At 36.1% G+C, this 27,500-nt stretch overlaps 1 protein-coding gene across 1 annotated transcript in view; it reads right to left on the bottom strand.

The window, feature by feature from the left end:
• LOC111052104 overlaps positions 1-25,222 on the bottom strand; it is a 62,047-nt gene extending 36,825 nt beyond the window's left edge. Inside the window, exons 1-3 of the mRNA XM_022338727.2 lie at positions 25,123-25,222; positions 17,570-17,720; positions 11,970-12,152 (exon numbers count right to left, since the gene is read on the bottom strand). Coding sequence (XP_022194419.2) covers positions 11,970-12,152; positions 17,570-17,720 — 334 coding nt within the window. The 5' untranslated portion in view covers positions 25,123-25,222. The remainder of the gene's footprint in view (positions 1-11,969; positions 12,153-17,569; positions 17,721-25,122) is intronic.
• Between the last annotated feature and the right edge of the window lie 2,278 nt (positions 25,223-27,500).

Below are 27,500 nucleotides of genomic sequence, written 5' to 3'. Positions count from 1 at the left end.
GTAGCTGCGAAAGGATTTTCAGCAATTCTGAAACTGCTAAACAGGATTTCCGCGCTAGTCTAGCAACTGCACACTGGTTATTAAGGGCTAATCTGTGACAGCCCTCAAGGGAATGGAAATCACTCTCAATCGTCTGAAATGCTTCTTTTAAATTAATAGTCAGTTTGTCAACTATTATGAGAGGATAGAAAAGGATTTTCACAGACACAGTCTGTAGAATAATATCGGGAAGACAACAGTATGTCGTTGTCAGGGTAGGTAAGGTTTTTCCAGGATTTTCCACAAGGAAAATATAGAGTCAGAGACTCCTAATTCAGGAAAAGATTTTAATGGGCTTTTCCAAGCAATTGCCAGTCTGAAGACTACAACAAAATTGATCTCTAAATTGTAACTGAGATCATGGGAAAATTCGTGAATTTTCCACAGGGAAAACCAGCAAATAATATTTGCTATTGGAGGAGAAAGGTTTCTAGGAATTTTAGAAAGGATTTGTGGGTCTGAAAAACTGCGACTAGGACAATCTTGAATCTGAAACTGAGATCCTAATTTAAACAGGGTTTTCCTAAACTTTTCACGGGTCTGAGACTGCGACAGGGTTGATCTCGTGTCTGGAAGGATTTTAGAACAGGAGAAGTTAAGAGAAAGAAAGAGAAAGGACGTTGCAGTCTGATGACTTTCACTGGGACAAACTCAAGCTGCACCTGAGTTCTCTAGGAAAAGGATTGGAATTTTCCTACAAGGAATTACAGCAAGTCCAAAACTGCTATGCAAAATAAATACAGGGGCCACTCTACAATATGAAAATTAAGCAAGGAAAATTTACTCAAAATGATAAGAATTTCTCTACAAGGATAAAAATTAATCGAGAAAACTATTCTCAAAAAAGACAGGGCTTTCCCCACAAGTATAAAAATCAATTGAGAAAAACTATTCTCAAAAAGGACAGGGATTTCCCTACAAGAGTAAAAATTCAATTGAGAAAAATTACTTTTTAAATTGAAGGCCACCTAACTACAGAGAAGAGAATACATAGGGACTACCAGTCCTGACATACAATTACCTGAATTGACATGGATACTGTTATAGAGAATAACAAACCGATTCTCAATTCCCATATTAAACTTAAAAATGTCATGAAGTGACAGAGTAGAGTCTTATAATTTAAGCACTCTAAAATAATCTGCTACAATCTGCAAATGATGTGGAACCTACAGTGATTGAACCAAAAAGAGCCTAGTTAAATTTCCCACTTAACTGTCTGTAGCACAAACTTAAGATCCTCCATGTTTTTAAACCAAGGATATCTCGCTCACCCCCAGTGATACGAGTTGGGAAAAATAACTAACAAGAAAGAAAATCCCCAAGAAAGATCTATCTTTAAGTTGTCTGGAACTCATCCTACAATATTCTATTCTAACACACAAAAATAGAATAATTCCTCTAGTTATAAACTAGTACTGGAAACGCCATAAGGAGAGGAGATTCATGACCTGTTCACAAGCTCAACTACAGAACAGCTGTGCTATAAATAAAATCTACAAGGACAGAAAATCCCCCAGGAAAATCTACCTTCAAATAGTCAGTAATTTGACTCACAATATTCTATTCAATAAAATAGAGAATAGAATATTATCCCTATAGAACACCACATTTGGGGATGCCGCATGAAACGTGGCCATACACAAACTCAATCACTGAACAACTGCCTCTTGCCTAGGTCTCCTCAAAGCAGAACAGGGTCGCCAAAAATTAGGAGGTCAGGGAAAAGAGATTACTGACCAATGGGAGTCTTAGGAGACAATCATGCCACTGATCATGTGGCAGGGTATGATTCAGATGATCTTCATGCTAAGGGTGTAACCATGATGACAGTACTGCTAATTATTATACTAGATAAGGCCAGTAAAGAATCTTTCTCACCAGAAATTACAAAGAAGTGGCTACTCTGGCATGACTGCTGCTGACTGCATGTTAGATAACAGAAAACTCAAACCAGTAAACAAAATCTGGAAATTTCTGGTTCAGATGAATCCGCTGATGATTATTTGCAGGGTTGTCACCAATGATGATGATTTATATGCTTGACTCTAAGCTTAGCAAAATAAATCCAATTGTCGACCCTATTCTTCTACTAAAATAGAGAAGATTCACTAAATTATATACTGAATGACAATTCTCCATTCATCACAAAGTTCACTTTATGACAGTGTATGTGTATGTGTATGTGTATGTGTGTGTGTGTGTGTGTGTGTGTGTGTGTATATGAGTGTATGTATATGAGTATATGAATTAATGGAATGACTTGAAATTTGGAACTTAAGGTCCTTACAATAGAAGGATCCGACTCAAACAATTTCGATCAAATGCAATTCAAGATGGTGACTAAAATGGAGAAAATAATGTCAAAAACAGGGTTTTTCGTGATTTTCTCAAAAACGGCTACAATGATTTTGATTAAATCTAAACCTCAAATAGTCATTGATAAGCTTTATCAACTGCCACAAGTCCCATATCTATAAAACTTTCAGGAGCTCTGCCCCATCTATACAAAAGTTATAGGTGTGCTAGTAGTAGTGAGCTTAGTCAGCATTAGTATTCAATAGAACCAATTAGTGGCCTGCACGCCATGCTTACTCCGTTTTCGTTCTTCATCTCTGAATGTTGGGGTTATGTCCGATGATTCAGTGAATAAAATTTGTTTTTAAAAACTTGTCATCTTCTTAGACAACCTTAGCTAAAGTTTGATTTTAGATTCCCGATTATCAGGCTTCAGATACAATTCAAACAAAAAATTCCAAATGGAAAAGATTGAACATGAAAATCTCTACAGTAACCGATGGTGGGTGGGTTGATGGTCAGAGAAACACAAGTTGGAGTACAATACTCTGTATTCTATGCCCTTCCTTCCTGGGGCCAAAGTTTGTTGAATAATTTCTCAAATTAATATCTTCCTTACCTAATTACAATTTGTCAAATTTCTCCTTAATTCTACCTTAGACACTAAGTTAATGAAAAATAAAAATTAAAAAAAAAATGTTTGAATATAAAAAAAAAATTGAAAATTTTTGATTCAAGAATGTTAAAAATCAAAATTGATAATGTTTTCAATTGGATTTAATAAAAGTTCAATGAATGCAAAATATACTGTGTTATGCTATGGACCAGAACTAACAATTTTATACTACTACTCGGATCTGTACCAGAACCGGCAAAATCATAATACTATTGATTTTCGATAAATTGAACAAAGCGATATTTGATAAATTCAAATTCAGCGGAATTCAAGAGATTTAAAATGAAGGAATCCTTCTATGAACTAAGGTATTAAGTCAGCAATTAATTAATCTCAAGAGCCCATGCTCAAAATTCACAAATAATCTAAGACTAACACTTAAATCAACCTTTAACAGCCAAACTTTACAATAATCAAGAATTAAACTCGCAAAATAAAGAACGTAACCAATTAAATGAAAATTAAACTCACAGCTCCAAATAACTTAACAGGATTACACGATCATACTCTATAGAGCAAACACAAAGAAAAATTGGGAATACACTGAACAAAATGCAACTAATTTGTCAAATAAAAATCTATCGACCATAAAAGTTCCAAGTCAAAGTAATTATCATTGGGTATGTCCTTAATGCGAATCGAAACATTAATAACTTAAATATCAAACCCTAATTCAATATGGTTCAAACTGATTTTTGCTAACCCTAATTCAATTCAATATGATTCAAGTCAAATTTAAGGTAAATTAATATTCAAGCAAATTATGGTATTTTAAGTAAAACTAATCAATTGGCAATATTATCTCAACACATCCTATAGCTAACGAAATGACGGACAACTATGATATCGATCAAAATAAGTCCTTTCAACATAGTCTCTTAGATAACCCAAACGAATATTTAAAAATCGATCCTGAAATTATTTAGATAAGATGAAAGAATATTTTTCAAATCAATTATTAGGTATTTCACACAGCTTTAATGATACACATATCAGTGATAAAATTAGGTTTTAAATTTTATTGACAAAGAAATAAAATTTCTCTACTCCAATAAACGGCAACCTATCATGAAATAAAAACATATATCGATCGCAAGTCGATGATTAACACCAACCTATTTGTGCGAAATATTTGACAATCGTCAAAATCCTCAAATAAAACAGAACCTAATCCTAACAAAATTATTCTCAAAATTACAATCAATTTTCCACGAAACGTAATTATTTTCTATAAACGAAACCTATTCCTAAACAAGATTAATATTTCCAAATTTGTTCACAAAACTTAAAACCTATCTTAGCTCAATCAAAATTATCCGTATAATATATTATTTATCCTCACAAAATTCTTTTGTTATATTTTCATATAATCAAACTCTTTTCCTCCGCAATTTAATAACTCAGTAGTCACGCCCTGATTGCTCTGTTGAAAATCCCGTTTTCAACGTTAACTCAACTTGCAACATTATTATTATTACGCCCTACATTCTCCAATAACAATATTGATACAATCAAGATAAATAAACCTAATTAATAAATACAAGAGAAGAGTATGCCTAACCCCTTTTTGAACAATTGCCTACTGTACTTTTGGTGTCCAGGGTATTACAAAAGAAAATTAGCAATTTAGAAATCAAATTTTGAACTTTGGAATAAATTAATATTAGAATTTAAATAAGCCGGAAATAATAAAAGAAATGGGTTCGTCAAGATACCACCGAAGTAGTATATTCAAACTAAAAATGTTGTGTGGTCACTCACCCCAAATTATCACAAACACTTCCAGAACCCGTCCGTTCATCGCTAAAGCTCGCCACCGACTGACAAAGAGCCCTCCGAAATTTTCCACACGTTGTGGAAACTTCTTGGCAGCTTGGTCCGTGAGCTGGCGCCCTCAAACGATTCACTGGGGAATTATCATTCAAAAAGAAAAAAAATAAGAACATTAATTTTTCTTTCGAATGAAAATTAACACAGAGAAGATGTTCGGGATGGCACTCTGAAAGACAACACCGACTGCTGAAGTGGCAGTTTTCGCCGACTAGACAACAGTCGATGCCGCTCAAAGTACAGTCGGCTATTGTTCTACACAGTTAAATTTAAAAAGATTTCCTACCTCTAATAAATGAATAAACTAATAGATCAATTGTCCTCACACTACTACACTACAATTAATGTTAAGTAACATTTTCAACTAAAATTGAAAATAAGCTCTAAATTCGAGAAAATGTGATTATTCAATTGCAAATTATTGTTGATTCTATTAAATCGTTCACTATGAATAGATAGCAGACCTCATGTGTCTACAGCGTTATCGTCCTGTCACCAGCTGGCTCAGATCTTTGTTTATAAGTAGACTTGAGATGCGCGTGAACCCTAGCGTCAGGTGATCAATTTTCATAATGGCAAGGAAAGTTGTGTGAGTGCGCCACACCAGATTTTTCAGTTTGTATTATTTTCTTTCATCATTTCAAGAATGAAGCACCCTTTGCTGAACCTGTGTATCGAATAAATCAAGTTAAGGCTTTCAAGTTCATTCGTTCCTGAAAAAACTTACTTCAAAAGCAAAAGAAGTATAAGGCCTATTTTCAACGTAATTGACCGAGCGAAGTGAGGTCTAAGATTCGAGTCGACGGTTTGGCATTTCTCTTAATGTTTGTATGTTTAAATGTTTATATGTTTTTATGTTGCGCATTTACGGCGAAACGCGATAATAGATTTTTATGAAATTTGACAGGTATGTTCCTTTTTTAATTGCGCGTCGACGTATATACAAGGTTTTTGGAAATTTCGCATTTCAAGGATAATATAAAAGGAAAAAGGAGCCTCCTTCATACGCCAATATTAGAGTAAAAATCAGATTATAGAATTATTCATCATAAATCAGCTGACAAGTGATTACACAGATGTGTGGAGAAGCCATTCTTTTGCTGTATTTCCATAAGGTCTATAGTTTCAATCAGGTACTTGTGGATGAGAATACTGTGTGAGGTCTACTGTTCACAGAACTACTAGTTTAACAATCATCTTAACACAATATGTGTATACCTAAGCTGAATGAGTGTACTAAATTTGAATATTTTCTATCCATTAAATCACACAAAAGCGAGTTTTAAAAGCGAAATCTGAGAAGATGCGAAAACCGCTAATTTTGGTGATATCGTTGGCAAAATATTGGATCGCGTGAGCTCTTGAACAGTGCAGACGTACGTAGTTGTAGTGTAGAAGTAGAAGTAGTAAGTCAGCAGTTGATTGTTCACGGTGGTAAGTGGAACAAGCACTAGTAATAATGACATTGCATCAAATTTCGGTTGAATTCCGCCGTCTTTATGCAAGTGAAGTGACCTACTTTCGCGTGGCCTAATGCTTCATTTAGACTTACATTTGTACCAGGAATCTGGAAAATAGCTGAAGTTACAATGCTGCTTAAGCCAGGAAAAGAACCACATGAAGTAACTTCATACAGGCCGATTTCATTGTTACCTGTATTATCTAAGTTGTTTGAAAGGTTATTATTGAGTAGGCTCAAGCCAATGATAGAGAGTAAACAATTGATTCCTAATCATCAGTTTGGTTTTGGAGAAAAACACTCCACAATTGACCAGGTTCATAGAATAGTTAATGTAATAGAGAAGAGTTTGGAAGAATAAAAATATTTGTTCAGCAGCTTTTCTTGGGCAAGCCTTCGACAAAGTATGGCATGATTGACTTCTTTACAAGTTGAAGAAAATGCTTTCCAAGCACTTCACAGAAATACTGCAATCATATCTGGGTGGAAGGTACTTCAGAGTCAAGTATGAAGATTCATATTCTGGTCTGAGAGAGATAAAATCAGGGGTTCGACAGGGAAGGGTGTTGGGGCCAGTTCTTTACCTTCTCTTCACTAGTGATATTCCAACTCTGGAGGAGAATACCACAGCAACGTTTGCAGACGACAGCGATGTTCATACTGCAACAGAAAAGCTCCACAGATCTGTCAACAAAATACAGGACTGGGCCAGAAAGTAGAGAATGAAACTCAATGAGGGCAAGTCAATTCATGTCAACTTCACCAACAGGAGAGCTGATGAGTACCATCCAATGAGCTTGAATAATATCATCATACCACATGCAAATTCTGCTGAATATCTAGGCATGAATCTTGATGCTAAGCTTCGCTGGAAAGAGCATGTCAAAAAGAAAAAAGAAGAGCTCACCATAAAATACAAGAAATTCTACTGGCTTATTGGAAGAAACACATCACTTTCAATACCAAAGAAAGTTCTCCAGTACAAACAGATCTTCAAACCTGTCTGGACCTATGGTATGGACCTATGGGGCTGCACCAAACCGACTAACATCGCCATCATTCAACGATTCCAAAACAAGCTTCTCAGAAACATCGTTGATGCTCCTTGGAATGTGCGGAACAGCGATATCCATAGAGATCTGGGAGTCAACCTGGTATCCTGTGAGATTCAGGGGTATGCAGAGAGTCATGAAGCACGGCTCCACCAACACAACAACGTCGAAGCAATCCAGCTGCTAGACAACGGAGGATTGGTGCGGAGGCTCAAAAGGAGGAAGCCATTTGAATTAGTGTAGTGCAAAAGCAGAGCAGTGATTGAGTGAAACAATGAAATCATGCTTTATAGTACAGTTATTTAATTTAGGTACATAATATTATCATTAGCAGTAAGAGATTCTAGCGATAGTTTCACTGTATTTTATTTTCATTTAGTAAGTTAGGTTCGATAAAATTTGCTCGTTAGTTTCATGACTAGATAGCAATGGTGAACTCAAAAAATCTATATAAATAAAAATCGAGCCTCAAATTTTGACATTCAATAACTTTTTTATGTGTGCACCGAATTTGATAATTTGTTTTTAGTTGTGTTCGTTATGTTCAGGACCAGGTTTATGGCCTATCAAATTAATCCGACTTCAGGACTCTTTCCTACGGTCCTTCAAATTTTACATGTAATCCATAGAGGAGATTTTTGAGCTGGTCACACACAGAAATAAAAATCAGCTGTTATAATCATTGCGTCATCAAACAGCCGTCGGTAGATGGTAGACAAGAGTGTATGCTGCTCCATAACCGCCCATGTATTTTATTCTAAACGCCCCGACTAAAAAAAATGATTGTTCTGTGTGTAACCATCCAGCAGTGCGGCCTCAGGTTCAATTTTTGAATTCACTGGAATTGCCCGGTTTTCCATCTCATAGTCTGCAGTTAAAAGTTTGTGCAGTAGTTATTATGTTAATGAACATAAACCAACCACGTCTTTGTAATGGCACTCGGCTTACAGTGGAATAATTTATGAACAATGTCATAGAAGCCACAATTTGGGTCAGCTTTTGAATCAGCAACTATGAGCACATTACAATCATCCATCTATATATATACAAAAATGAATGACTATTTGTGTGTTTGTTTGCTCCCTATAGACTTAAAAACTACTTGACAGAACGGCATGAAACTTTGGGAATATGCTGAGTGCATATTGGGGATGGTTTCTGACCAGAAATTTCAATAGCGGGGCTAATAATAATTATTTATTAATCAATTTTACACACCTATGTTTTCGTACTTGCCGGCCAAGCGGCTACCGTATAACGGAAAGATGATCATGTTGTGATAATATGATTTAGCATCTAAAGTTAACAGCTGTAATAAACAGGTCACCCGTGCCTGATACGGTAGTTTGGAGTTGAGGTGTAGTTGATTAGTACCAGCTGTAGATAATGGTTCTTTAAGAGACCTATACAAATAAATCAGTCCCCTATCATTGTGAAACTGGAAAATGTTGGGGAAAAATAATTCACCTCATGAGAGTTGTTCATATCGCATCATTAATTACTGAAAAATGACAGAATAATTTATTTTTTTTTAATTTTGCTTAGCTGATATTTATACTAAAATGGAAGATGGAAAGAATATGGAATTCTGTGTGATTCATCGTACATCGCATATTTCCTGGACCATCTATTGACAATCAAAAACTATGAACGCATCAAATTCATCTTTGAAACACTGATTCAACCTATCTATTTTTTCAATTCAACACTTTACTAATAGATATTACTAGCAATTGATTGAGGAGAATATGTTTTCGGAATAATAAATGTTACATGACTAAGCACATAGGAAGGTATTGAGATGTAAATGAAAATATTGATTGTCAGATAAATTTCATGATTCACCAAATAAAGTCAAGTATGACATAAGATACATTGACTTTTTGGCGGTACGAAGTTCGCCGGGCCAGCTAGTGAAAAATAAAATAAATAAAAAACAAACAACCATAAAGCATAAGCTCAAACTTAACTTTAGTAAACAGCTGTGATAAACAAACCTAAACAGCTGTGGTTTGGTTTGTAATAACAGCTGATCTTAAAAATTGCTAGCGTCAACTGACTTATGTACTTGACCAAGCTTAATAATTAGTTTAAGTATTTTTCATTCAAGCTTAATTAGTGTATGCTTAGTATTTAGCGTACTCGACCTAGAACATTTAGGGCCATATGTTAACACTGCATTTAACGCTAAACCACGTACACTTGTAGATATGGTTGCATTTATCATAATGTGTTTCATATGGGGTTCAAACGAACAGCTGAAATTTCTCTGTTTAAACCCATTACATGTATGAAACACACATTATGATAAATAATGCAGCCATATCTACAAGTGACGTGGTTCAGCATTGAGCATAGTGTTAACATATGGCCCGAAATGTTCAAGGTTATATATAACCTATGGACCTTAGTGTCGCCTTCTCCAAAGTTCAAACCCGTTTAATCAATGCATGGTCTAATCTATTATGTATGTGTTTCAATTGAGTCAGCTGATGGTTTGAACTAGAATTTTTGTAAAATTTTTGGAGAAAGTGACCTATGCACCATCTACCATTCAATGCTAAACCACGATTACTTGTTGTTATGGTAGCATTCATGTAACACATTAACATTCATGGTTTAAAAAATCAGCTGATCATCTGCGTTCAAACTGAGATGATGCATATGGGCCTTATATTGACAAAATTCACAGCTGAAGGTTTCTTCTCCGGTGTGTATTATTAAAACAGAGGACCACAGGTTTTAAGCCTAGCTTAGGTCCACAGCAAAGTAGACCCATACTAATCCACGAAAAGCAACCCACGCCGTGAGATGTTTTGTAAACCAGTGCTATTCATAATCAATCAGCTGAAAAGTGGATTACTGTCAACGCAAAGTGAATCCACGGTAGCGTGGAACATGGCTACCTCGACAAAAGCCGAGTATAGCTGAAAAAACTGTATTAAAACAATATAAAAATCTTGTAGTACCCTTTATTCTTTGAAAACTTCAAGATAGTTCAATAGTTGAACTATCGGGTACTACAAACACTTTGAAAATAAAGGGTACTACAAGATTTTTAAATTGTTTTTATCAATTAGATCTATACCTATATTGAGTAGAAAAAATCACGTTGTCTAGTTGTTATATGAATTTCTTGATTTCTTTTCTAAATAACTGACATTACATTATTTTTCTTATTGTTACTGGAAGTGAATTGTCTCAACTTATATTGACTGGCCCTCCAACCGAAGAAATTACGGAAAACATTATGTTGTCAAAAAATTAAGGAAATAAAGAAATGATAACATCGCCAAAATATGTTTCTCTTATAAATATTACTCCCCTTAGAATTAAGGGAAGTCGTAATGAGTGAGAATGTTATATCAAAATAACGGGGAAAATGTCTTCTTACTATTGGTGTCTGAATCATTTTTATCCGACCCATAGTTATTTTTTAATTAATAATTAATTATGTTCATCAATGTCGAAACATGTAGAAACACATCGTACACATCGGGTAGGAAACATGAAACTTTCGACATGCTAGAAACATGTAGTGAAGCCTACATGTAGAATACATGTATTCTAGGTACATTGGTGTAGACTATCCGTGTACGTATAATTTATTAGAGATTGAATTCATGAAAGTTTTCAAAGACTAGCGCATGCGCTAGTTGAAGCAGTACAACGCAGTACAGCGCAGTACAACAAACGAGTGACCCACGTTCCACGAAAACTGTGAACAAATCACAAACCGATCCACGCGTAGAAATCAATTTCGTGGAAAATTCTCGGCTGGGTGCAGTTTGCAGCGCGCCATTGCTAGCAATGCTTTTACAAAACTTTCCTTCAAAAAATCTCCTCGGTTTTAATCGATTGCTATAGAAATATTCATAATCAATCAGCTGACAAGTGGATAATTCATTGCATGTAATATACAGGTGTCTAGAGAAGCCTAGCACTGGTTTACAAAACATCCCACGGCGTGGGTTGCTTTTCGTGGATTAGCGTGGGTCTACTTTGCGGCGGGATTTACACATCGCCAATTGGCGAGACAGTTGTCTTTGGACATTGTCATCATGTGGTTGCGGATTGTTGGAGGCGAGGCCAGTTGAGCGAGAAGATGTTTATAGGTGGCCAACTTGGCACGTCAGTTGATAGCTAAACATGACCGAATGCTCGTCATCTGTTGTGTCTGTTGTGTGTTGTGACTGAACTGGCAAAAACAAGACAGCGCTACTGGCCTACACCGTTCATACAGCGCCAATTCTATTTTATTTTATTCACAATCACAAATCATAATTAAAATATGATTGGGAGAAGACAACAAGAATAGCCCAAAACTGTCTTCTCCCAAATTGACATTGACAATTGTCGCGACAACTGAGATTCCGAGTGGCGGGGGGGGGGGAGACTCGCTGAGCCCAATCGACTGTCCTCAGTCTTCTCCCGGAGACAGTTGAATTTCAGGCCATTTGGCAGAGCAATTGGCAAGGCAATTGGCCTGAACTGTTCATACGAAGACAGTAATTTCATGCCAGTCAGTTGTCTTCTGACAATTGTCTTGCCAATCGGCAAGGCAATGTGTAAGCTAGGCATTAAAGCTAGAGTTAGAACAGCCTATTAAGTTTACTTTTTTTGCCTGCAGCAGTGAACTTATCCATTGAAGAGATTGCATGCACATTATCGATATGCAATTCAACTTGTATTCCATTGGCAGAATCAGATGTGCTGTCGATAGAAGGCAATATTTGCGGTAAGCTCACTTCTTTGCTATGGTTCACTTCTGCCAAACTCCCATCCAACCCTTGCAAATCTGGAAAATAGAACGTACATTATCATTTGAAAGAGAGGAATGCATTATTCAACTTGTTGGAGGGAAAAAAATGAAAATACTCTTTTAAAACTTGAATTGGGAATGTACTATGGTATATCAAGAGATGCTTGGCGCTGCTGTTTGGTTATAATTTCTTATGAGCAAGGAAACAAATATCACATTATTTTGATTATCAGATACTGAAAAAACCTTCATCTCTTTTGAAACTTGGAAATGGATGTAGCCTTATATTGGCTATAATTTTTTACAGCTTCTACCTTTATCGCTCTAAAATTGTAAAATAAAAACGTTTTAGAAACGTATGTGCAGATTATGAGCATGCTTAGAATAGAATGAGCAAGCATAGAATGACCTCAAATTTAACTTATAACCCAAAAGTTTCTTACTGTTCTCTTAAAAGCAAAACTATTCAAGGCCTACTTCAAGTAGACATTTTCTAGGGCCCGATTTACACAGAACGGACATCGGGAAGAGACGAGGTGCCCTTTAAGGTACTCTTCCACATCTCTCCAATGAAAAATCTGGTGTGATGCACTCACACAACTTTCCTTGCCATTATAAATATAATATCGGGGCACCGAGCTTCGCTCGTTATTTTTATTTATTGATAAACAGAACACAATTCTCTAAAAAGATCGTGTTTATATTTCACAGCTAGCTAGCTATACGTCATCTTATGAATTTCGGGGATGCGATATTTTGATTTTTCACATACTCACTTTTTTACTATCCACAGCTGTTTCAGCCAAGGATGAATCCTTTTAATGTCGTTCAGCGAGTTTTCCCAAGGATGAGACCTAGTGCAATCGAATCTTTATACTATAAACCTACTATGTTCCAAATTTCGTGAAAATCATTAGAGCCGTTTTCGAAATCCGTTAAACATAAATAACCAGATATAAAAATAACCAGATATATAAATACAGAAATTGCTCGCTTAATATAATAGGATAATTTAAAATTGATCAGCTGACCAATTCTGCTATCTCTTCCAGTGAATCCTATTATATTAAGCGATTAATTTTTGTATATATTTAAATATTTGGTTACATGGTTATTTATATTTATGTCCAACGGACATGTCTAGAAAACGGCTCTAACGATTTTCACGAAATTTGGAACATAGTAGGTTTATGATAGGAAAATTCGATTGCACTACGTCTCATCCCTGGGAAAACTCGCTGAAGGACATGAAAAGGATAATAATTAATCATCCTTGGAAAAACAGATGATGATTTTGTCGTCTGTCGATAACAGAGGATGCGGATGCCTGTGTGGGAGAGATATATAATTATGTTCAGCTGTTGATTCAATCAGCTTATCTCACGAGAAATATTATCTATAAATTTTAATCGACTTGATCAAAATAATCTGATTTGTTGAGATGACATGATATATATCATTTTAAATTCAACACATTATAACTTAACTGATATCGTTTTTGCCCGTAGCTAGAAATAATCTAAAAACACCATGAATTTCAAATAGACACAATCTGAAAGTTTTCCATACGATGCGTGACGTCACTGTTGTGACGTCAAGGTGGGTGCATTTGGCAGTAGATGTTGGCTTCAGAGGCTAGACTTCCCAGCGTGTCTATTCTATAACTGGTCTAAGGTTTCATTACAGCCTTTCTAGAGGCAATCAGCTGCTTGCGTTTGAAATAATTCAGTCAAATAATCTTGTAAATTGCCAGCCTTTAGCATACAATTTGGTACACAATGCATACCATGCAGCCATCCTTCTAACTTTAAAATTCCTTTGAGACCAAAATACGATCTTCCGACTACTTTTGACAATTGAAAAAATAATTTCAATTATTTCTGAGAAACTTTCTCGCTTTCACCACCCACTTATCTCTCGAAACAAAAAAGTTTCCAGCATGTCGAAAATTACATGTTTTCAGCTCGAAATGTCTTGACATTGACGAACATAATTATTAATTGAAAAATATCTATGGGTCGGATAAAAATGATCCAGACACTTATAGAAAGGAGTCAGTCTCCCCGTTCATTTGATATAAAATTATTACGCATTACGACGCTACATGATTCTGAGAGAAGTGATATTCAAAAGAAAAACAAATCTTCGCGATGCTTCCAATTTTATCATAAAAGTTAAATTTCCTTTTAATCCTTCAACCCTGAAACTTTTTTAGCACTACTAGGATATCGGGGATGATATTCTACATCCAATTGTGACGTTGAAATGGAAATTTGAGAAAGTTGTAATTTTACACGATTTAGCAACCCTGTAAATTCTTCGGATGGAGGGCCAAGTCTCAACTTGTTTTACACAAACTATAGGCTTGCCTTTAGTTACTCTTCAATCACTTTCGAAGAAGTTTAATTGATGCCTACAATCATTCGAGCAATCGCTTATTTTGAAATCCTTAACTAGGCCGTGTCTCAGAGTCAGCTTTGGCATTGGCTTCTTTCTTCATTGTCAACATAACCTCATTCTTATAGCCTCAGTAAATAATTTTGAGGCACCTCCTATGTAATAAATTTGATGTTTCAAAGAGCTAAATAATAATAAATGAATTTATGCTCATAGCCATACAGCGTGGTTTGTTTCAACATAAGTAAGATTTTTAGTTTTCAAGTCTTTCTGTATTGAAATATGAGTTGTTCCACTGAAGATTTATTGGAGTATCAATCTGATAGGATAAAAATATATCTTGTCCAAGTTCAATTCTTATGTATTTTATTTTTGAGTCAAGTAAATGTTTTGTGTATGTGGTTACAGTCTACCATCTGTTATTTTTAAAGTGGCAAAAGACCACAAAATTATAATTCAATGTGCTCTGGATTGGATTTTTTATTCAGTAGTTATTAGTCCCCTTCATTAACAACATCAGATATCTAAGAAGGAACCAATGTTTGTCCATAAGTTTGACAGGTCAGATTTCTTCTCCATTGGGACAATATAGGAAAGGTGGCAACGGCTACTCCAAAGACACTCGAGACCTATCACTTAATATCTGGGCATATTAAGGAACATACCATAAGACACCTGGGCTAACCAGGAACTTTACCATTAATTATGAGTTCTCAGACAGAGTAGGTTAGTGAGGAACGATAATACGTAGGTTAGCATAAGAATTCTAGAACCTAGCTGAACCTTTTTACCAATGTTTTTATCTATTTGCTATCGAAATATTTACCAAAAGTATCTTCAGCGTGAAATCGACCTTAGTAAGTTAGTTTATAGAAAGAACTAGTAAGGTATAGTTACAAACTTACCATTCGTTTCTTCTTTGATGAATATTTGATTGAAACTAGGGTCTGAATATTGTTGGTGGCTGAAATCATCATCGATTGGAGAGAATGCAGTGCTGCTCCCTGGCATTGGTTCTTCGCTGCTGTCATACTCTTGCTTCACAACAATCGCCATCTGGAAAATTGATAGCACAAAAGAGTTGAAAAACTGTCAAAGTCAACATACAATATTCTGAGCATTATGGTTTTGAAATATTACAACTGGTGACCCTCCTCGGCTGGAGAGCACCCTCATGTAACTTACTGATTTTGTAATCCGCAATTTATAATTATTATATGAATGAATAATATTATTAATAATAATAATAGTTTATTGCCAAAATCAATACATGTTAACAGTTCATAGTACATATAGTATAAAATCATTCAATTAATTCCTTAAATATAATTCTATAAAGGAAAACAAGATTAAAACAAAAGTTTAAATACACTATTGGCATCACCCAGCAAAGGAGAAATCCTGTCCACTGAGTGAGAGTGAAGTGGGTGAGTCCGCTAGAGTATTGGGTCTATAAAAAAAAGTAAATTCGTATGGCTTTTGTTGGTGGGGAGTTCCCTTTCGGGAATGTTCCACCGCCTGAATATATAATTTAAGCCGTCAATGGGCCTTACGACTGTCATACTTCAGCCGGGACCGACAGTTTAACGTGCCCATCCGATAACACGGGAGTGATGTTCTTAATTGGGTCTATGAATTAATAGAACTTTATAGTTTACTCCGTTTAGTCAGTCATCGTTTAGACGTCGTAGCGGTAGCATGTCGAAAATTACATGTTTTCAGCTCGAAATGTCTTGACATTGACGAACATAATTATTAATTGAAAAATATCTATGGGTCGGATAAAAATGATCCAGACACTTATAGAAAGGAGTCAGTCTCCCGTTCATTTGATATAAAATTATTACGCATTACGACGCTACATGATTCTGAGAGAAGTGATATTCAAAAGAAAAACAAATCTTCGCGATGCTTCCAATTTTATCATAAAAGTTAAATTTCCTTTTAATCCTTCAACCCTGAAACTTTTTAGCACTACTAGGATATCGGGGATGATATTCTACATCCAATTGTGACGTTGAAATGGAAATTTGAGAAAGTTGTAATTTTACACGATTTAGCAACCCTGTAAATTCTTCGGATGGAGGGCCAAGTCTCAACTTGTTTTACACAAACTATAGGCTTGCCTTTAGTTACTCTTCAATCACTTTCGAAGAAGTTTAATTGATGCCTACAATCATTCGAGCAATCGCTTATTTTGAAATCCTTAACTAGGCCGTGTCTCAGAGTCAGCTTTGGCATTGGCTTCTTTCTTCATTGTCAACATAACCTCATTCTTATAGCCTCAGTAAATAATTTTGAGGCACCTCCTATGTAATAAATTTGATGTTTCAAAGAGCTAAATAATAATAAATGAATTTATGCTCATAGCCATACAGCGTGGTTTGTTTCAACATAAGTAAGATTTTTAGTTTTCAAGTCTTTCTGTATTGAAATATGAGTTGTTCCACTGAAGATTTATTGGAGTATCAATCTGATAGGATAAAAATATCTTGTCCAAGTTCAATTCTTATGTATTTTATTTTTGAGTCAAGTAAATGTTTTGTGTATGTGGTTACAGTCTACCATCTGTTATTTTTAAAGTGGCAAAAGACCACAAAATTATAATTCAATGTGCTCTGGATTGGATTTTTTATTCAGTAGTTATTAGTCCCCTTCATTAACAACATCAGATATCTAAGAAGGAACCAATGTTTGTCCATAAGTTTGACAGGTCAGATTTCTTCTCCATTGGGACAATATAGGAAAGGTGGCAACGGCTACTCCAAAGACACTCGAGACCTATCACTTAATATCTGGGCATATTAAGGAACATACCATAAGACACCTGGGCTAACCAGGAACTTTACCATTAATTATGAGTTCTCAGACAGAGTAGGTTAGTGAGGAACGATAATACGTAGGTTAGCATAAGAATTCTAGAACCTAGCTGAACCTTTTACCAATGTTTTTATCTATTTGCTATCGAAATATTTACCAAAAGTATCTTCAGCGTGAAATCGACCTTAGTAAGTTAGTTTATAGAAAGAACTAGTAAGGTATAGTTACAAACTTACCATTCGTTTCTTCTTTGATGAATATTTGATTGAAACTAGGGTCTGAATATTGTTGGTGGCTGAAATCATCATCGATTGGAGAGAATGCAGTGCTGCTCCCTGGCATTGGTTCTTCGCTGCTGTCATACTCTTGCTTCACAACAATCGCCATCTGGAAAATTGATAGCACAAAAGAGTTGAAAAACTGTCAAAGTCAACATACAATATTCTGAGCATTATGGTTTTGAAATATTACAACTGGTGACCCTCCTCGGCTGGAGAGCACCCTCATGTAACTTACTGATTTTGTAATCCGCAATTTATAATTATTATATGAATGAATAATATTATTAATAATAATAATAGTTTATTGCCAAAATCAATACATGTTAACAGTTCATAGTACATATAGTATAAAATCATTCAATTAATTCCTTAAATATAATTCTATAAAGGAAAACAAGATTAAAACAAAAGTTTAAATACACTATTGGCATCACCCAGCAAAGGAGAAATCCTGTCCACTGAGTGAGAGTGAAGTGGGTGAGTCCGCTAGAGTATTGGGTCTATGAATTAATAGAACTTTATAGTTTACTCCGTTTAGTCAGTCATCGTTTAGACGTCGTAGCGGTAGCATGTCGAGAGCATTTAGGTGTTAATAGAATAGTGTAGAATAGTGGTAGTAAAAAAAGTTATATTTCGATAGTTCCGTATCTGCGCCTTAGTGGAAGCCTACGCGAAATTGTCGAAAAGTGCAAAATTGCAGTACGCGAGTGCGCGTTCGAGCGTCCCGGTTAGGCCGGCCGGTCAATGTTCGCGACACAATCGTTTTGCTGAATAATGAATAAAAATTTTAATTCAACATAAATGTCGTTCGTCAGACCGTCGAAATTTTTGATTCCCGAGTTTGAAGAAGAGGCAACAGAAGAAGAAGAAGAAGTCAAAGCGAATGAAGAAAAAATGGAAACCGGTAGTGTAAACACAGGTATCCCTACAAAGGAGTCAACGCCGGAAAAGGTCATCGACCCAAATAATTTAAGAACAGCGACCGAACAAATATTGTATAATAGTTGGAAGGAAGCTGAAAATAAATGTGTAATGATGCAAATCAAGAATGAAGAGCTTGAAACGAAGCTAGAGAAACTTATTAAAAGAATCTCTCTTCTTGAGAAAAATAGAGAGAGTAAGAACCAGCCTCAGTCATTTACTGCAGGAGGAAATTTGAAAACTGATAATCTAACTGCCGAAAAGGAAGAAAACAAGAAGCTACATTTCTCTACGGATGAAAAAGAGTTAGCAAAGGAGACTGAATGGATTCGAGTGAAATAAAGAAATTCAAAAAAAAAGGAAGATGGATACCTCGCTTTCGCCCCCCCCCCCCAGCCATCAACAAGCAGTGCAGCAACTGACAGCCAGCACACCAAGGAAAAGAAGAATAAAGTAGTGCCCCCGCCTCCTATCATTGTGAACGATATAAAAAATCTCAATACGTTTTTGAAAACTTTGATCAGTGTCTCTCCAGATGACAAGCTCAGAATAAAGCTAGTCAGTGATGAAACATTCAAAATCAACGTTCTAGATGTAGATACTTATAGAAACGTGATGAAAAAATTGGTTGATACTGGCTATAAATGGCATTCATACGAAAATAAACAGTCTCGACCCATCAGAGTGATGGTAAAGAAACTACATCATTCATGTAGTCCAGATACCATACTTGATGATTTGAAGAATCAAGGATATAAAGTCCTGGAAGTGGTAAATAAACTCAAATGGAAGACTAAGGAACCATTGGACATGTTCCTGGTATCCTTTATCTGCGAGGAAGATTTCAAAAATTATTTGAATTGAAAACGGTTCTTGGATGTAAGGTGAATTGAAAATATAAGGAAGACAAAGCTGATAGCCCAATGCAAGCGTTGCCAGGCTTACGGTCACACCCAACGTTACTGTAACATGGAACCAAGATGCGTGAAATGTGGATCAAAGCATCTAAGTAGGGACTGCCAAAAATCCAATGATGCCCTATCAAAATGTGTCCATTGCGGAGAAGCTCACCCTGCAAGTTACAGAGGGTGTACTGTAGCTATTGAACTGCAGAAAATCAGGAATGCGGCTCAAAAAAGGAAGACTAACACTCCCAAGAGCTCAATCAGTCAAAATCCAACTACAAAGCTTGGAGATAAAAATACTAAGCAGGTAGAAATTCGTGTGCCTACTCTGAGTAGAAGAACATTTGCACAAACTGTTGTAGGAAACGAAGGCTCTAATTCGAATAGCTGTCAGTTCGATAATATGGAGGGAGATATTAATCAGGTGCTGAAGCTCATTTTACATAAGTTAGACAAGCAAGAAAAAAGTATCTTCTATCTTCAAAGCCATTTTGAGAAGTTGGATAAAAATTGTTCTTCTGAATTGTAATGCTGAATACACTTGGAATAGTTGAATGGAATGCTAATGGACTCCTTAATCGGCAACAAGAATTAGAAGCAGTTTTAAATTTTAACAGTTTGTCAGCTGTGATAAGTTCTAAGTAGTGTGTTTGTCTTTTCGGTCTCAAAATTTCATAGTTTTTTCAAAGTTTGGAACTTTAAAATTATATTTAATTCAATTTAGAACTTTTTAAATTTAAAAATGATCTGTGTGTGATGAATTGTGTTTTGAATTGTAAATTGAAGAATTTTGAAGTTATACATAACCTAACTATATTTGGACTGTTGTATAAATTAGAATTGGAACCGTTTTGGGCGATTTAGCCTGTGGTACTTTTCTGTAAGTTGTGTAATTCTGAATGATTGAATAAATAAATAAATTTAGAAAAGATAGATATTTGTTTAGTTTCAGAAACTCATTTCACTAAACAATCTTACATTAGAATCAGAGGATATAAGACTTATCAAGCTATACATCCCAGTAATTCGGCGCGAGGTGGAAGTGCTGTTATCATCAAGGATAGTATTCAACATCATGAAGAAATTAAATATGAGTCAGAAAGAGTGCAATTAACTAGTGTAGCTGTTCAAACATGAACTTATAAGTTAGTTGTGGCTGCTATCTACTGCCCACCCAGACATTCCATACGAAAAGGAGAATATATAGCTTTATTTGAGATGTTGGGTACAAAATTCATTCTTGGAGGTGATTTTAATGCAAAACACGTTTTTTGGGGGTCACGTTTAACAACCACGAAAGGCAGAGAGCTCTATAAGGCTATTATGGAGTACAGTTGTGAGGCCATTTCTACCGGAAAACCAACCTACTGGCCCTCAGATATGCGAAAAAATTCCAGACCTAATAGATTTCTTCTTAATTAAAAATGTGAGTTTCAACTACTTGAGTATTGAGGAAAGTTTCGACCTTCATTCTAACCATTCTCCAATTCTTCTACAGCTGAGTGAAACTATAATTTAAAAACAAAATGAACGGCCAGGGCTTGTTAATACCCGTACAGACTGGGAAGGATTTCAACAGATGCTGGAAGAAAAAATAATCCTTTATGTACCATTGAGAAGCATGGAACAGCTTGATGGAGAACTGGAAAAATTTGTCATTGTCGTGCAACAGGCAGCCTTGTGGAACACCCCACAACTAAGAAGAAGAACTGTAGGAAATAGCTACCCAACAGAAGTGAGGGAAATGATAGCTGAAAAAAGGAGAGCTAGGAAAAAATGGCAACAAACAAGAACTTCACAAGATAAAAGGCAACTTAATCATTTAACTCAGCAGCTCAGAAGAGAAATCCAACAAATTAAGAATGAATCAATGAATGAATGGATCTGAGAAATCTAACAGGAGATGAAAGCACCGACTAATCTCTCTGGAAGGCAGCCAGGAAATTGAAAAGACCCATTCAGCATGCACCACCAATTAGGAAACAGGATGGCTCATGGGCTAGAAGCAATTCAGAAAAAGTTCAAGCATTTGCTGATCATCTGGTTAACACATTTCAACCACACAATCATGATGAGCTAGAAATTGAAGAGGATTTTATTCAGGAGAGCGAAGAGCTTAGACATGTTACACTGAATGAAGTAGAGAAAGAAATAAAAAAATTAAATACAAAAAAAGCACCAGGATTTGATTTAATAACAGGAGTAGTATTGAAGAATTTACCAAGGAAAGCTATGGTGAAATTAACTAATATTATAAATGCCGTTTTTAGACTCAAATATGTTCCTTGCATGTGGAAGGTAGCTGAGGTGGTAATGATTCCAAAACCTGGAAAAGAGCCTCACAACATCTCTTCATACCGGCCAATATCTTTGCTTCAAGTAATGTCAAAACTTTTTGAAAGAATAATGTTGAAAAGGCTGACTCCGATTATTGAAAGGAAAAAATTGATACCAGATCATCAATTTGGCTTCAGGAAAAAACATTCAACAATTGATCAGGTACACAGGATTGTAAATATAATAGAAAGGTCGTTGGAAGAGAAAAAAGTTTGTTCTGCAGCATTTCTGGATGTGAGTCAAGCTTTTGATAGAGTCTGGCATGAAGGACTAATCAATAAGTTGAAAAAGTTACTTCCAAAGCAATTCACAGACATCTTACATTCATATTAACGGGACGATACTTCAGATTGAACCATGAAGATGCTTATTCTGGACTAGGAGAAATAAAAGCAGGAGTACCACAAGGGAGTGTTTTGGGGCCGATTCTCTATCTTCTGTTTACAAGTGATCTACCATGTCTCGAGAATAATACAATAGCAACATTTGCCGACGACACAGCAATATTAGCTATAGATGACAAGATTGAAAGTGCCACAGCAAAACTTCAAAGATCTCTCGGAAAAATTGAAGACTGGACAACAAAATGGAAGATTAAACTCAATGAAGCAAAATCAGTTCATATCAATTTCACCAACAAGAGGGCTCAACCCATACCAATAACCATTAACAATCAAATAGTACCATTTTCCAATGATGCCAGGTACCTAGGTATGACTTTAGATGCAAAGCTTCGCTGGAAGGTCCATGTTAAGAAGAAGAGAGAAGAGCTGGGAATAAAATACAAGAGACTCTGGTGGCTGATTGGAAGGAACTCCATCCTGTCAATTTCAAACAAAGTACTCCTGTATAAGCAGATTCTAAAGCCAGTATGGACGTATGGTATACAACTTTGGGGGTGTACCAAAGACATTAATATCAAAGTCATACAACGCTTCCAAAACAAGGTGCTGAGAAACATTGCTGATGCTCCTTGGTACGTCAGAAACAGCGACCTGCAAGTCGACCTGGTATGCATTGAAATCCAGAAGCATGCAGAGAAACACGAGGCTCGACACCACCAACACGACAACATCGAAGCAATCCAGCTGCTGGAAAATGAAGGATTGGTGAGGAGGCTGAAAAGGAAGAAGCCATTTGAACTGGTCTAGTGCTGATTCAAGTGTCTTGTGTACAGTGAAAAGCAGAGCAGTAGAAATGAGCGAAACCCACCTGTGTAGTACAGTCATAAGCAATGTACTAATAATATTAGAATTTGAATAGGAGACCCTATGGAGGATTCTCTTGTATGAAGTATTCATTAGTATTATAGGACAGAAAAAAGTTGCTCATTAGTCCCTAGACTAGATAGCAATGTATCGTTGAATATAATTATATAGAAAAAATAGTTTACTCCAATGTATGTACCTAGAATTAACTGAATTCTAAATACATTGGTTTACTCCGTATGGGTGAATAAACCAGAATCAAAATTCAAGACAGACAGCTGAAATGTCAGCACATAGAGGACTAACAGTCTGTAGCCCAGTTGAAGAAAAGCCGGTTAAATTTTAATAGTGATTATTTTTATGAAAACCAATAATTAAGAGAAAGATTTTTCGAAATGAAGGCGTCTCTGATTGGTTCTCGTGAAATTAATCACGATTAAAATTTAACAGGTTTTTGTAAAACCGGGCCTCTGTGTGGTAACTCCCAAATCAGCAGTCAGTTGGATGATAAGACACTACAAACATTATTTTCTCATGAACTTTCTATGTCATCCTGTTATATTCTAGAAAACGGCAAAGGAAAAATCAATTTTGTTGGCGAACGAACTTGATCTATGTAATGGTTCATCCAAATATATTTAGTAAATTTGAAGTTGATAGATAAAAGCAATAGTGAGTAATCGTCGAAAATTTCACAAACGGATGAAGCTCTAGTCCTCAGTAAGAACTCGCTTGGCTTGTTTAATGAATTTCAATGTTCACCACTTTCTTCTAAATAATTTTTGATATAGCCTATTATAGAAGAATACAAGTTACAGGAGTTTCTGTTATAAAATTTTAGATGCCATGTAAACATGAACACCTGATTTTATTATAAGAAGGGGTGGAGAAGGGCACACACATATTGTACCTCATTTGTGCAGCCAGAAATCAAGGAAAGTTAGGAACTTGCATTCATCAAAAACAAAAACATTTAAACTTTCTATTACTTGTACTGAAAACATCCAGAATGCATTTGAATATGCAACTATAGTGAGGTCCTCGTTATAATGTCAGTATTTGATTAACATTGGTGTTCTATCATTAGCATTGGTATCATAACTCTATCTCAGAATCTATCTCTATCTATACAATTTATCACAGGGTGACGTGTTTATTAGAGCTTGTAACTTTAGATGCTAAATCATATTATCACAAAATGATCATCTTTCCGTTCTTCGGTAGCCGCTCGGCCGAAAATTTCGAAAACATAGGTCTGTATAATGGATAAATAAATAATAATTATTAGCCCCCTTATTAAAATGTCTGGTCAGAAACCATCCCCAATATTCACACAACATATTCCCAAAGTTTCATGCCATTCTGTCAAGTAGTTATCAAGTCTATTTTTCTTTGAAAAATATGAAAAAAACAAGTACTTAGACCATACTTCATCATTTCTTGATCATTTTTGTTCCAAGTGCATACAGAAATCAAAAGTAAAGCACTGCTTATCAATATTTATACTAGCCTAATTTTAGAAGTAGGCTACGTATGTTCCGCCTAATTGTTGGAGCTCCTAATCCGGTTTGAACGAATGGCTTGATCATTGCCAATGACAACTTCATCAAAAACTCACGTCTCTTCATTTTATTGTTCTGAATCTCAAGTTGTAGAGAATCATAGCATTCATTCCAATCTGATCCATCATTCGTAGTAACAATGCAAGTAAATCTTTGTGATAGAAGTCCTACGTAAAAGACACTCTGGGGTGTTAGACACCCCAAACGAAGATCAAGATGAGCTGGGGACATTGTAGAATGCTATTACTGACTGGAAGTGGTGGAGAGTAGTTGACAATACTACAAACCTAATTTAGACTGGGCATAAATTTCCATCTGTTTGATATTGTCAACTGCAGAACAGAAAAAAAATCCCTGGGGTGTAAAACACCCCAGTGTGTCTCTTTAGGGTTAACTAATAATTATTATTCTTACTAGGTACTCAAACAATTAAATTAACCTAGGAGCCTATCTGAAGAGGAACAAAAACGGAAGATGGTTGGTGAAAATTACTCACCTCATTATAAAGTATTCAACAAGGTTTAAATTTAACAAATAATACTCATTGGTAAACACAAAGTACAAAAAGTCAGTACTTTTTTATCTTCAAGTGTGAGTGTGCCTGGAAGTTGAACTGGAACTCTGACTGAGTACTGACTGACCAGTGTACAGTGAACAGTGACAGTGGACTCGACTCTCGACTCTGGCCTGGCACTGGAAATATCGGTTACCTACAGCGACAAACCACCATCGACAAACCACAGCATCGACACGACATAGCATCGACAAACCATAGCATCGACACGACATAGCATCGACAAACCATAGCATCGAAAAGTAGAAAAAAAAATTGCATGGTTGCCTGTAAAGTCGGTATACGGGCGAAAGTTTTACGTGACAACGACTTTGAGTGGTAAAATAATTTTAATGTGAATATTCATTCGTATAGTAGGAAGAAGGATGAAATAATAGTAACAATTTAAAACATTTATTTATACAACGAATTATATTGAAAACATTAATTTATACAAAGAATCTCGCACTGAACCACAACATTGTGATTACTACAACATAACCTATTCACTTATGCATGATTATATTGTGATTATGCATTATTGTGATTACTACAACATATTCACATTCACAACATTTCACAACCTTATTCACCTAAGCAGGCGCAGTCGCAGGAGATTCCTTGCGGCGCCTGCGTAGGTTGACTGCTCCGTTTCACTCTCTCTCCAGGTGAATGCCTTCGGGCTGCTGCTTTGCTCGCCACTGCTCCTATTCGTGCTCTTTCCAGACGACCGTGAACCGAAACGAACGCTCTCACTCGCTCTCATTGTGAGCTCATAACGTGGGAACGTAACGCAGTTTCTTGAAGTGTCACCCAGCAAACCAATTTATAAGACATTGTCACGTCAAAATTAGGCCTGCCACCCAACGAGCTATTATAGTAAACCATAGTAGTTTACTATAAGTTAGTAGTTTACATATATAGTATTTACATAGTAGTTTACTACCGGGTCCGGCAAAAAAACCTCCCCAGTTTGAGCAAGCCACCGCGTGAGTTGTAGTGGTGATAGAGATGTGGATGGGGTATTGTTCTGTAGCGGCTTACATGCCATTTTCAGTGTTTGCCTTTGCCACGGCTCGGCTCGGTGAGCATCGGGCGTTTGTTGTGTAGGAGTTTATTAAAAATGGCGGTTCTGTGATTTCTACTCAATGAGCGTTTCGGATTCGATTCGAACTTGGCCGACGTGATAGTATTCCTGTCACGAAAACGATTAGACTGTGGGTGTCAAACTTTAGACAAACAGGGTCAGCACTAAAAAGAAAACCAACTGGCCGACCTCGTACTGCAATAATACCAGAGAATGTGGCGAGAGTGAGAACATCCATCCAACAGTCTCCAAAGTGTTCAGCGGTTAAACATGCAGCTGCCCTGGGATTGTCAGAAAGGAGTGTAAGGAGAATTCTGCATAGAGAACTACTTCATCTGCATCCCTACAAAATAATGGTTGTGCAAAAGTTGTTTGAAGAAGATTATGAAACTCGCAGGGCTGCATGTGATGACATTTTACAGAACATTCCCCCAGATGCTGTCTTAATTTCTTCTGATGAAGCCCACTTCCACTTGTGTGGAACTGTTAACAAACAGAATTTCCGCTACTGGGCTGCAGAAAAGCCTACGGAACTCCACCAACAACCACTACACAGTCCAAAAGTCACAGTTTGGTGCGCCGTTGTGGAATTTGGTGTGTGGGGACCATACTTTTTTGAAGAAGGACAAACAGTAAATGCTATAAGAAGAGAGGATATCAAATTGTCACCTTACAAAGGAAATTTTTCACCTTTGACCGCTTTAGTAGCGGTTATAGGAAAGAAACTCAAATACAAAAAATACTTTAAAATACAAATGAATCAAGATATAAAAGTAATGGCTATTTGTAGTTTAAATTTTTTTTATTTGATTTTCTTATAGGAAGCACCTAAATAATGTTGATTTTATTATGGAGGAGAATTTCCATTGTAAGGTGATAATTTGATATCCTCCCTTCTTAAAGCATTTACTGAGGCGGGAAAAACTAGAACATGCTATTGGAACTGATGGTTCCACAGCCAAATACTAATCAAGCCTAGAGCTGGCATAAAAGTAGAGATTAACACAAAATACTGATACTACATTATTCAGTTCTGCTAGCGACAATCAATGGACAGATGCTGAATGAATTCACTTTGCTTCTCTCGTCTTGCCGTGGACAGCTGTAAACAGCCTCACTAGATAGGAACCTAACCAACGTTAACTGTGATTGGCAGTTACTATTTTATTGAAAAAAATCATCACAATTCCTGCCAATAGAGAGGAATGGTACAACTATAATTTTAGACACATTCCCCCACCAAGTGACAGTTATTTTCCAAATTCCCAACCAAATAAGGCATGATTGATAATCAATCGGACACAAATTCCTTG

Source organism: Nilaparvata lugens, chromosome 1 (assembly GCF_014356525.2).
Source record: "Nilaparvata lugens isolate BPH chromosome 1, ASM1435652v1, whole genome shotgun sequence".
Classification (NCBI taxonomy): Eukaryota; Metazoa; Arthropoda; class Insecta; order Hemiptera; family Delphacidae; genus Nilaparvata; species Nilaparvata lugens.
This window is presented reverse-complemented; position numbering and strand designations above follow the sequence as displayed.